The sequence below is a fragment of the Sceloporus undulatus genome, chromosome 1 (assembly GCF_019175285.1).
Source record: "Sceloporus undulatus isolate JIND9_A2432 ecotype Alabama chromosome 1, SceUnd_v1.1, whole genome shotgun sequence".
Lineage (NCBI taxonomy): Eukaryota > Metazoa > Chordata > Lepidosauria > Squamata > Phrynosomatidae > Sceloporus > Sceloporus undulatus.
In genome coordinates this window covers 270,635,492-270,648,305 of record NC_056522.1, presented here as the reverse complement: position 1 = coordinate 270,648,305, position 12,814 = coordinate 270,635,492, and the positions used below count along the sequence as shown (strand labels likewise).

The following is a 12,814-nucleotide window of genomic DNA, read 5'->3' as shown; positions in this document are numbered from 1 at the left end:
GGGTTTGGTTCCAAGATCCCCCATGTATAACAAAATCCGTGTATGCTCAAGTTCCATTAAATATAATGACATAACAAAATGGTGTCCCTTATTAAAAAAAATGGAAAATCAAGGTTTGATATTTGAAATTTATACCCTTTTTAACATTTTCAAATCATGTATGGTTGAATCCATGTATAAAAAATCAGTGTATAAGAAGGGCCAACTGTATAGCTTACCTGAGAACCTACTCTGTTATACAAACAGAAAACTTCTTTTTTGTCCCCATTGCCTCTGCAAAAAGCTGGCCAATGGAACTGTATCAAGTGGTCAGGGGTCTTGTGCATTTGGGCTCACAAGAGGAGAATCCAGACCATTCAACAGCCCACTGTCAACAACTTGTTCTACACTTTGCAAATAAAATTGCTGAAATTCAATCCGACATGGATGCTATAACTGATCCAGATCCAGTGGATGTAACTTTGGCTCTTATTTATGCAGTGGCAATGGATGTGTTTCAATTTGTGCAACCCAAAGATGCAGTCAGGAGAGAAGGCCCTAGGAGAGAGGTGTCAGACTTCTTTAGACTTAGCATCACCATTGGTAAAAGTGTATCATAACAGTGAGCAACTATGGCCCTTCATATGCTTCTGGACCACAGTTCTCAGCAACTACAGCCAGCTTAGCCAAGTAAACTGGAGTCAAAAAATGTCTGGAGAGTCACAGTTATCATCCTTTATGTATGTGAACTTTCTTCTTCCTTAGACAATTCTATTTTGTCAGAGACAATATCCTCATGCTCGATACATTTCTAGAGAAAAGTAAAGGATGGGCAAAAGAACACCAAAAATGGAAGCATAAATCCATAATTATCAAAACAAGGTTTTCTTACTCACCTTTTAAAACAGTGCCATAATGAATGTACAAGAAACAGATTTTGCTGCAACAAAACTGAAATAGCTACCGTCTAGAAATTATTGGTTTTAATTTATTCTATAAATTATTGTCTTGAGTTATTTGTAGAACTTGGAAATGTTGTTACGTAGTAGCAATTACACAGCAAAACTTTGACAGTCTTAATAATCTCAGTTCAAGGGGGAAAACTAAATTACGCCTGTAGGAAACAAAGTACTGTATGAATCTAAAATGGACTGTATACATGAAACAGCAATGGGATATCTGCCTAGGTTGGGTTAACTTTCAGGGTTGAATGACATGAACAAATGAAATATTGTTTCTTTTTTGGGTTATCATCCAAAGGACGTAGAAAGCTGTTTGTTTTGAGCATTTTTACAACAAGGCCTAAATATCAAATGTTAATTGGGGTTCTGCCTCCAGCAAGGTTCATAGCAATTGAAATCCTTGCTGTGTTGTTTCTTATCTCTCTGCTCTTTAAAATGGATTAAATATCTGGATACATGAAGTGGGAGGCTATCAAGTGCATGTTTGGCATTGCCTTATTTGACCTTTGGGCTTGTGTTTCTGCAGGCCGATGCTGGTTGGATGCCCTGGAACTGGCCTTGCGCTGCTCCAGCCTTTTTAGGCTCAGTGCATCCAAGCAGGGGAAGGATGGAGATCTGAACTGCTCGAATGATTCTTCACATGCTGGGCTGTACAACCTGCTACACACGGCTACCATCTCAGATCAGGAGCTTTTCCAGTAAGGATATGCTTTCACTCACTTGTGCACGATATTTCCTACATGAGAGTACATTTTGATTCACCCCATGTATGCTTTCTATATTCAAACAACAACAGAATCAATAAGGTTTGTTTTGAAAGAGGTAAGGGCCACAAGTGGTTGCTTAAGTACCTCTCTATGAGCATGTGTATAGAGGGTTCCATTGAATGACTTAAAGCACCATCCTATGTAGGTTTACTAAGAAGTAAGGCCCATTCTGTTCAGTGAAGCTTAACTCACAGATATCTGTGCATAGGGTTGTAGCCTCAGAGTTAAAGCAAACTTAGGATATCAAGAATGAATTAACTACCAAAACATCACTCACACAACATAAAATTAAAATTACAGCACAGTTCTCGCATTCTTCCTTGAGTAAAGCAAGACCGCTATTAGAATGGCAGGCAGCACACTCAAAGTCTCATGGCTTACTAAATCATGGAATCAGAAAGTGAAGCTATTAGGTTTTTAAATGGATTTGGTGGCATCAGTGTAAATTGGTTTAGCACAGAGCCACTAATACAATCTGCTGATTAATTACTGTGCATCAGTGTGTATCACTGACACAGGATCCACATTTTCCAGGTTATTACAGGGTTATTGGAGTAGTTTCTATGCAGCAGTAACTGATATGAAAAACAGAACAGCAGTCATAGTCAAGGCCAGCTACACCATTAGGCAGAGTGAAGCAGGTTGCTTCAGGCAACAGATGCTAGATGTTATGAAGTGGGCAGCAGCCACCTCTTGGCTATTCCCATGTGCTGGAGGATGAAGCAATATCTTCCAAATATCCTGTCCTGCATGAAATTTCCTGCTACCTCAATAAAATAAAATTTTATTTTATTTTTATCCCGCTTTTTGCCAAGCAATCAAAGCGGCGTACAACAGACTAAAATATATCCATATATACACAGTACCCCCCTTAAAACAAGATTAAACAATATAAAACATTTTCCACAGATGAGGTGGAAAATGCTACTGTATTACGAGCAACGATGTGCTAGTGCAGTTGGCAACTATAGATGAAACAAAGGAGTGGGACATTTTGTTTTCATCTTGGGCCAGAACCTGACCACAGTAGGTCATCCTGCACCATAAACTTTTTATATTTTGAGATTCCATTATCCAATACGTGTCCCGCATCTCCCCCCCCCCCCCGGCCGGGTTCTGGAATTATAGCTGTAGATGCCAGAATGTCATAATCTGTTTGTGGCTGTGCAATATTTCCACCTATATATCCACTGCCCATAGAATTTTCTCTTAAGAATCTGATGATGTTCAGAGACTTACATAGCTTTAAAAAAGGATTGGTCAGAGTTGTAAAAGGTAAGGTTGTCAACTGTCTCTGAATTCTGTTTGCTGGGGAACAGGGCTATCTCTATCATTTCCTGTGACATGGCTATTTCTGCCCTGATGGGTTTTCTCAATATACATTTTTGTGGATACTACAAGAAATAAAAGGCTATATTAGATAGACCTTTGGTTTGTTTCAGCCTTGTCAGTAATACCAGGCAAAAATTTATAGTGAGATCCATACCTGCCAAAATTTTGAATCTTAAAAAAACCTCTCAACCAGACATTAAGAAGAGATACAAGTTCAACCAGGTGGTGGTGGGGAGACAAACTAAGCAAAGAACCATCTGTGTAGAGTACCATTTGTCTCATAGCCATCCACGGCTGCTAGAATACTTACAGGCTCTCAATTCTTCACTGACAGTGTCTTGTGCTGGGACTAATTCTCCAATTAAACTTCTTCTGCCTTGGGAATTAGGGCAATTAAACTGGCATGTTCTTATTAGTAGGTCAATTAATTACATTTAGTGCTTTCTTCAGATTATTTAAACTATACTTGAAAATATGAGAAGTCAGCTTGTGGTGATTTCAAAAAGACAGCCATCCTCTTTGGAAGAATGGAGTCCTGAGCTTGTGCTATATTTCTGTAGTGACTGATTATTTTCTCTTTGATCATCACAGTTGCTCAAATAGCTATCTTTTCTGCCTATTGTTCAAATGGCCATAGAGTATGCAGTGTACCAGAATTGCTGGAATTTTCCTAGTCACTAAGACATTTCTGTCAGTGACGATGGCCTAACTAAGACAAACTCTATAATACTATACATTGATCAGTCGTGCATAAAAACCAGACAATAATATACACAAGGCTCAGATGGACAAAAATAAACAAGGATAATATAAAAGACTATAAAATTTGTTATAAAGTTTTTCTTATATTTGTGAATTTATACATTTATGATTATTCAGTAAACATTACTATACACCTGATAGTTTCTCGGGTTGTTGTGTTTAGTCAGTTTAGAGGGGTGAGTGCTGAGGTTTTCTTTGAATGAAGAAGACCTGCCATCAATTACTAATGGTAATTTTCCTTCAGTGTTTTGAAGCCTGAGTTTATAGCTGGATTTACCAGTATGCTTTACTGCATCCATTTGAAAATTCTAAATAATCTTATTTGAAACAGACCAAGGCTGATCCACTCCTCTAATCTGCCATTCTGTCCCTCCTCCCACACATGTACATTTGCTTAGGATATAGCATCTGTTTTTCTGTACTGGAGCTGTCCAGCTTTGATGTCTCTGGCCATTAAGCAAGGTTGCCAGCTCAACATTTCAAAGGGGAGTGGGTTGTAAAGCTGGGGTGTCTGTCTAATGATCTTAGAGATGAAGCGTTTTGAATTAAGGGGTATATGTTTATAGTCTATGCTGGTATCCTGTTCTTAGGAATGCTTCCCTTTAAATCTAGTAAGCAGTCATATGGTATTAATATGTACAGGGATTACACACAAAGGTTTTATCTGTTTTGCGTCATGCTATTACAAACACAACAATTTCTTTTCTTTAGAGAAGCAGAGAATATTTCTCTGAACCTAGAGAAATAAGGAAAAGACATTTAAGAAGGTAGTAAAGTAAGACTCTTTTGCCAGCTACTGCAGGAACAATGGAAACGGTGTGCACCTTTTCTTCAAGTGCAACGATGGGAATTAGGCAGCCTTCTAGATATTGTTGGAAAGCAACTCCTAGAGGCCCAAGCCAAAATTGTCAATAGTAAGGAATGCTGAGCATTGTACAATTTCTGGAGGGCCATTTGTTTCCCACCCCATTATAGTAATTAAGAGCTTAGATATGAGCCAAGGAAAACTTGATTCTAAATTGCACCTGGTTGTGAAATCTCTGTAGGCACATGACAGTCATTGGGTACACCTGAAATAGTTCTTTGGACCTCAGTAATCATTATTAAGGAAGTTCAAGTTCATTGAAACAAGGTAGATATTACTATTAGGTCTAAATCTATACTATGTTTAAGTTGCTGTAGGCAATCTATTTGCATATTTATTGCTATAAACTTCCAGAATTCAGTAGCAAGGAGAGACATGCATATGGCTTTTACCTGGGTCAGCTCCCATGTATAGCTTCAGTGCAGAGTGGTTAATGCACAGCTGTTTGACAGTGTGAGTCTATCCTAACAGCTGATTAGGGATGATTCTCTACATGTTATTGGATGTAGACATGAGTTTCCTAAAATGAAAGGTATCCTATCTTGTTTTCTTGAATTTAGATTACTTGACTGTCAAATCCTCTACACAGTGCATAGAAGATATTTTTCATAATAGAAATAGATCATAATAGCTATAGACTACAAATACTGAGGCCATAGTATTTCCAATGTCTCTGTACAGTTGTGAAGGTGGACTGTGAAGAAAACTTACAAGAAAAGTATCAACTCATTTGAAATGTGGTACTGGAGGAGAGTTCTATGAATACCATGGACTTCCAAATGATCAATAAATGGGTCCTAGAACAATCAGGTCTGAACTCTCCTAGAAGCTAAAATGACCAAACTGAGGCTATTGTAGGAGAGATCATGAGATCATTTTGGAGAGATCATGAGATCACATGATTCATTAGAAAAGATAATAATGCTTGTTGAAGTGGAAAGCAGTTGGAAAAGAGGAAGATCATATTACAGGTAGATAGACCCAGGGGTGGAACAGATCAGCTGCAAAAGCTGACTTCCGAGCAGCTTGGGGGTGCAGCCCAAGATGCCCTGAATCCATCCAGCCAACCACACAAGGGTGGCTTCAAGAGGAGGACTGCATGTTCTGCCAAGGTAGCCTAAGGTGGCCCAAACCCAACCCAAATAGGAGCGGATCTTTTTCCCCTCCCTACTTGGGCTAGTGGCAGAGGGCGCCTTCAGGACCACGTCATGTGTTTGCTGTGGTCCCAAGGCTTCATGCTGCCCCTTCCTGCCAGTGTATTCCATCCCTCAGTCAAGGAAGCCACAGCTCTAAGTTTGCAGGACCTGAGCAAGGCTAATGATAACAGGGTTTCTTGGAGGTCTTTTATTCATAGGGTCACTGTCGGTTGAAGCCAATTTGATGTCAATCAACAACATAAGTTTTTAAATGCTAATGATTGTATAAGCTCAAAGTAGTAAATCAAACACACAAAGTAACATGCTAAGAAATGATCTACCAACTCCAAGACCATACCAACCATACCTGCAGAAAGCATTAGAGTGGGATTTCGTACATGGGTTTCCCAGTTGACATTGGCATTTAAAGTTGAATTGCAATATTTTGTTATACAGTATATCGAATCCTATAATTCAGATTCCTGTGATTCTAATGCATGACCCTTTTCTTCCAATGAAGAGCTATACTTTACTGATGTGACTTGTCCTGCAAGCTGAAATAACCCAACTTGGTTGAGATCCAATGGAACAACCTCACAGTGAAGCTTCTCACACTCTTTGGAGAAGCAAATTTATGAGAGCAAATGTTGCCAGCCACACATTTTCAAGAATCAGTAATCTGTACTTATTTTTCACTTGTAGGATTGGCTTAAGCATCAGTAGAACTAAAACAATGCAATGAAATATTTGTGGAGATCAGAAAAAATGTTTTTCTGCCTTCCATTTCCTAGCTTGGCCTTGTGTATTAATAACCGAATGACTAGTTCAAGCTTGTATGGTGAATCAACCAAGTTGTCTTTAAACAAGTGACAGTCCTAATGATTGCCACAGTCAAAACATCTTTGGCCAAAGTTTCCTTGAAAGTCTCCAAGGAACTCTCCCTCTAGTGCAAACTTGTACTTCTTGACCCATGTTCCATGGACAGGGTGGAACAGCCTATCTCACCTAGTTTTTAGTACCTTGAAAGTAAGGTGTTATTACCATTTGTATGTTTCAGTCTTAATGAATCGGCTTTGGAGAACCATCACCTGGAAAATGACGCTTTTTCAGACAAATCTGAAAGAGACAACATAGAAGAGTCTGAGAATGAAATGCACGAGAACAACCGGAAAACAAATGAGAGTGAGAGCGATCAGTCTGAAATCCATGGGGAATTGTCCCAGGAAAATAAAGGAACAACCTACTTGGAACAGAACTATGAAGAATTTGGGGAGGTAACAACTGCTTTAGTTTGTCACTGATCTGCATTATTTACTAGCCACTTGAACATCTTTACATCCAGAGAGCTTTCTTATGTATTTGGTATAAAGTCCCACTGTGCTCAGTTGGGTTTACTCTCTTGTAAATGTGTTTAGGATTGTAATCTGAGTGATTGACCTGACTGATATCTCATGAACATATCTTTTCCTACCCCAATGGAACATTTGCTGTCATACAGTGTATAAGCTTTTCTCAGGCAACAAACTCACAGGAAATGGGATCAGATTCTGCAGAGGATGATGAAGGAAAGGAATATATAGGGTTTTTTGGGGGGGTGGGGGCAATAGGAGAAGCCAAGAGAAAAATTCAGAACCATGGCAACAATCCATTAGACCTTAATCAATGTTTACATTTTACTGGGATGCCTTAGCACATTTCAGTGTTCTCTTTTTCCACCGTTCCTTTTTCTGTTTATAAACCAATAGATGTATATTAGGCCACTTACGAATACTTTTGAAAGATTTACATCCTTCTCTATACATATATTCTCTGCAGTGGACAAATATGCTATGTAAGGTTCAGAGACAATCCACTAAAGAATAACAGTTTTCTCAGACATGGTTTGCCCTTCTCTGTAGTTTAAAAATTATGGCATTTGGATTTTGTTCCTGTTTTTCCAGTACCCTCTGTATACACACTGTAAATAGCCTCTGATTGATCTTTGTGGCTTACTTAGAAGATGGTTCGTGTACTGGCAGAAATCAATGTATATTATGGGGGAAAGCAGCTACATTTAAATAATATTACATTTTTTTTTTTAGTACTAAAGAGATATACAAGTACTGTCAGTTTTAAAAGGGTAGTTTTGTGCTTGAAGCATTTGATGCATGATGTTGGAAAGACTTGATTTTCAATTCATTGGACTATATGTGTGTAAGACCAAGATATATGCCTCTGTGCAGCTGGTAAATACATCTGATGTGAACATGGACAGATCAATACACATCATGGCCTACAGCACAACTGCAATCATTTTTGTCTAATAGTTTCCATTATCCAAGGAGGATCAAGCTTAGGGTTGTTGTTCATCTTTGGCACAAGATGGATTACAACTTATAAAAATCAATAGAAAAAGAAAGAAAGATTTTGTTGGTCCTTGCTCTGAACTCTTCTTTTTATCAAACTGAGTTCTGCACTTATTACAAGAGTTGTAAACTAAATTCTCACAGTGAACTTGCTCAGCACAATAGTGCTTTCTAGCCAACTTGAGAGCATGAGACCTATGATTCCACTTTAACTGCCATGGCTGATCCTATGGAATCCTGGGATTTGCAGGATTATTTATAGAGGAGTATTTAGAATTCTTAGCTTCTCCAAACTACAAAGCCCAAGATTCCATGGCCGTGGCCATTATTTTGGAATCATAGTACTATAATTGTATAGTGTGAAAAGGCCCGTGATTTCTCAGATGCATCTGGGACATGTTTTTGCTTATAGCCCCTTTCATGCATGTAGTGTGCCAGATGGAAGAATTGTTGTTCTACAAGTCCCAGAGTCCCCAACCAGCATAGTTAGTGATTCTGGGAGTTGTAGTTAAAAAAAAAACCAACACCCTCAAACTCTGACTAATCTATAAACTAAAATTCAGCCATTCAAGAATTCATGTGACTATATGATAAAAGCTAAGGAGAAGGTGTTAAAATATGGAAACCATTTCCGCCTGTGCAGGGAATATCTGTTCACTAGGGCTCATTCATATTACACAGTTACAGTACTATTGACCCACTTTAACTGTTATGGCTGCATCCTAAGGAATTAGTTTGGTCTTATTTTGAAAGAATATGTCATGGAAATTTCAAGGAGGGAGGACCTGAATAATTTCAAACAATAATCAAAGCTACCTTGGATCTCATCCCTTGAGAAAAGCAGGCCTGGCTAAAGCAATAAATAAATTTTCTGGAAATTCTTTTAATAATACACAGAAGAAGATGCTACTTAAAATTTTAACTTAACTTATATGTAATTCAAAATATTGTGGGTGGACTGTAACTACACTGCTTTTGATGCTTTAATTTTTAAAATAATTTTAGCTATGCTGTTATTATGTTTTAATATTAGTATTATTTAACTAGTTTATTACTTAATATTTCAGTTATACCATTTTTAAATTATCGTAAGGCACCTTGAATCCAGTTTTGGGAGAAAGGGGGTGATATAGATCCAAAATAAATAAATAAATAAATAAATAAAATCATAGCATTTTGTTACCAGTTTAATTGTAACGGCTCCACCCTATGGAATTCTGGGATTCTTAGTGTGGTATAGCACTAGAAGTCTCTAGCTAAGAATCCTAAATGCTTCTTCCACCATTGAATATCCCAGGATTCCATGAGACATTGCCATGGCAATTAAAATTGAATATAGCACTTTAATTACAGAGTGTGGATGGGCCCCTAGACAAGATTTTTTTTTTTAAAAAAATCCATTATATATCCATTATAACCATTATAGTACTATGGGTTTTTTAAAAACAACAACAACAACAACAACTAGGGGTCTCATTGCTGTACCATCAACTAGGCCTATCCAAACCCCGAACACCATACTTCACAGAGCGATTTCTTTTCTTCTTTAGACAGGTGAATGCTCTCAAACAGAAACGGTGTCTGATGAAAACAAGAGCTTGATGTGGATCCTTCTGAAGCAGCTGCGGCCTGGCATGGACTTGTCTCGTGTGGTTCTGCCCACTTTCATCTTAGAGCCCCGCTCTTTCCTCAATAAGCTTTCTGATTATTATTACCACGCCGACCTACTTTCCCAGTAAGCAGCACTGGCCAGCTTTTCTATGATGTCAGGCACATCTGTGCACAGATGTGCAAGAGCATCAGCCTAGCTGGAGCTGGGGCATTTGTGTGCTTGAAAGGGTTTCTTGATAATACATAGGCTCTCAAAGTTAATCGGTGGACACAGTAAATCAGGCCAGAAATCCACTCTGGTGACCTTTAGTTGTAGAACTGTTTATGGGAATTGTGGGAATAGGAAGGGGGGAAAGTGGGGGGGGGATCTGTGATGCAATTGGTACTGCATCTTTGCCCACCAGTAATCAACAATAATTGTGTCCCTCTAAAAGCTGCCCACTGGTATACAGAATCTCAGTTGTTGTGATTTATAGGAAAAAGAACAAATAGATAGGTAAGGTGACTTAGATGATCCCCAACTTCTACTGTTGAAGAACTGTACCAAAAAGAGAGAGATTAAATACTGTATACTGGAGCACCAGACTGGGAGGCAACAACATTTGACAGAAGCAGGCACAGCATCTGCCCTATGATCGTTCTTATTTCTTGAATCAAGAAACAAGCATAGTCATCTAAGTCTGTTAAAAATTTAGCTGGTAATGGTAGATACAGTGGACCCTTCTTATATGGTGGGGTTTGGTTCCAAGATCCCCCGTGTATAACAAAATTCGTGTATGCTCAAATCCCATTAAATATAATGACATAGCAAAATGGTGTCCCTTATAAAAAATGGAAAATCAAGGTTTGGTATTTGAAATTTATACTTTTCTTGAACATTTTCAAACCGTGTATGCTTGAATCCGTGTATAAAAAAATCCGTGCATAAGAAGGGCTGACTGTAATTGGTAATGAAAAAACAGCTTATTTGAAGATATGGTGCTTTTCTTTCTACCAGAAATCCAACTAGCAAGGGTCAGTGATGTAACATAAGAAATCAGTGAGTTAGAAAAGAATGCTTTGCCAGCAGTCTAGATGTTGAGAACTTCCTCACAATCTCACCTAACCTCAAATCCACTTCAAGATATTTGGTGATCTAGGCTGGCATTGTAAACCACTATCTCATGGCCCTATATTCCTCCACTGCATCTATTCCATATTTGGCTGCCTAAGCCCTTTGAAGCAGAGATGGGAAGGAAGGACTAAGACCTGCCAGAGGATTCAGCCGTCTTTGTGCCAGGATGCTGGGACTTTTCTATTTCTGTTCTGAGCAAGACTGCTTGGTGCTGCCCTCAAGGTGTCAGAGTAAGCAGCTGGTACTGTAATATCCTAGCAGTTTGCCCATTCTTTTTTCTGTGTAAATTGAAGGCAGATAGTAATACTGTGATCTACTCCCATCTCATGCTTACTCCCATTAATGCTCAGATATAATGATAATAACAGCAGTTATTAAAACTAAAGATGATATACAAGTTGTAATAGAAATTTAATTATTTGCTTTTTGTGTGCATTCATGTTATTTCCAACTTATGGTGACTTTTCTTGCTGTTAACTGTAGTTAAGTCAACTTTGACTTATGGCAACCATATGAATGAGAATGTTATCAGCAGTCCTGCTGAGGTTTTGCAGACTCAGGGCTGTGGCTTCCTTGACTGAGTCCTTCCACCTGTAATGCAGTCTTCCTCTTTTCCGGCTGCTGTACCAAGCATTATTGTCTTTTCTAGTGAGTCATGTCTTTTCATGATAAGTATGACAGTCTCAGCTTAGACATCCTGGATTCCAGGGACATTCCAGGTTTGATTTGCTGCTGTTGTTATTGTTCTGTTCCTTCAAGTCATTTCTGACTTATGACATCCCTAAGGTGACTCTATCACAGGTTTTTCCTGGCAATATTTGCTCAGAAGGGGTTTGCCTTTGCCTTTTACTTTTTGTACCCAAGGAAGGGGTAATGCAGGAAGAAGCCTCAATACAGCATCTATTAAAAGACTATGAAACTACATTATTTCTGCAGTGTAGATGCATCCACAGTCTGACTTTTACCCCTTTGTTTCTTTTTTTAAAAATAGGATTTTCAGTAATAAACATAAATGACAGCATACAATCCAAATGAGAATTCTTATCCCATCCCTTCCTCCCTCCATTTTTTTTTTTTTTTTTTTTTGAGTCAATACAGTATTTCAGGATTAGTCCAAATTGCGTCTGACTGTACTGATCTATTCCAGAACCAGATTGAACCAATCCGGTTTGGAGCTGGTAGAAAACTGAGCCAAATGGCCAAATCAGTTGCACAGCCCTACTAAGAACAAATCATGTTTAATTCCTAAATTGTGTATTGAAAATACAATTAAACCAAACCTCTTAAATGCCAGGTCACTTCCTACTTTGTCTTCTAATGGGAAGACTTTAAAGGGATAGTGGAGAGTTTTCACATTGTGCTGCTGTTGAAGTTATTTATTTATTTATTTATTTATTGGGTCTGATGAGATATTACTTCTCTATGAATTAATTGGGGAGATGTGAGCCTATACCAAAGCCACCCAGTGGAAGTAAAATAGCTATTATTCTTCCTCCCATTAGAGCTGCTCTCGAAGAAGATCCATATTGTCGAATAAAGCAAGTCTTGAGATGGTACCTATCGGGCTTTTATAAGAAGCCAAAGGTAAGGAAATGCTTCAGTTATATCTGAGGGTTATATCATTAGGATCCTTTTTCATTTACAATTCAATCCTACAATTAAAAGCAGTCATTATGGGACTACAAGTTTTCCAGAATATTTTGAGTTCTGGGGATAAACAGAATTATTAAGAATGTATGTTAAATCATTGCTTCTCATGCTACCTGATACCCATTTTTTATTTTATTTATTAAATGTTATGTTGTTGTTGCTGCTGCTGTTACTGTTCATTGTCGTCAAATCATTTCTTACTTATAATGACCCTAAAGTGAATCTTATCATGGGCAGTCCTTGCCAACATTTGTTCAGAGGGATTTTGCCTTTGCCTCCCTCTGAGGCTAA

The 12,814-nt window shown here is 38.3% G+C and overlaps 1 protein-coding gene across 1 annotated transcript in view; it reads left to right on the top strand.

Moving 5' to 3' along the window:
- OSBPL5 (oxysterol binding protein like 5) overlaps positions 1–12,814 on the top strand; it is a 358,346-nt gene that overhangs the window by 321,581 nt on the left and 23,951 nt on the right. Inside the window, exons 8-11 of the mRNA XM_042447041.1 lie at positions 1,468–1,639; positions 6,861–7,077; positions 9,699–9,883; positions 12,376–12,457. Coding sequence (XP_042302975.1) covers positions 1,468–1,639; positions 6,861–7,077; positions 9,699–9,883; positions 12,376–12,457 — 656 coding nt within the window. The remainder of the gene's footprint in view (positions 1–1,467; positions 1,640–6,860; positions 7,078–9,698; positions 9,884–12,375; positions 12,458–12,814) is intronic.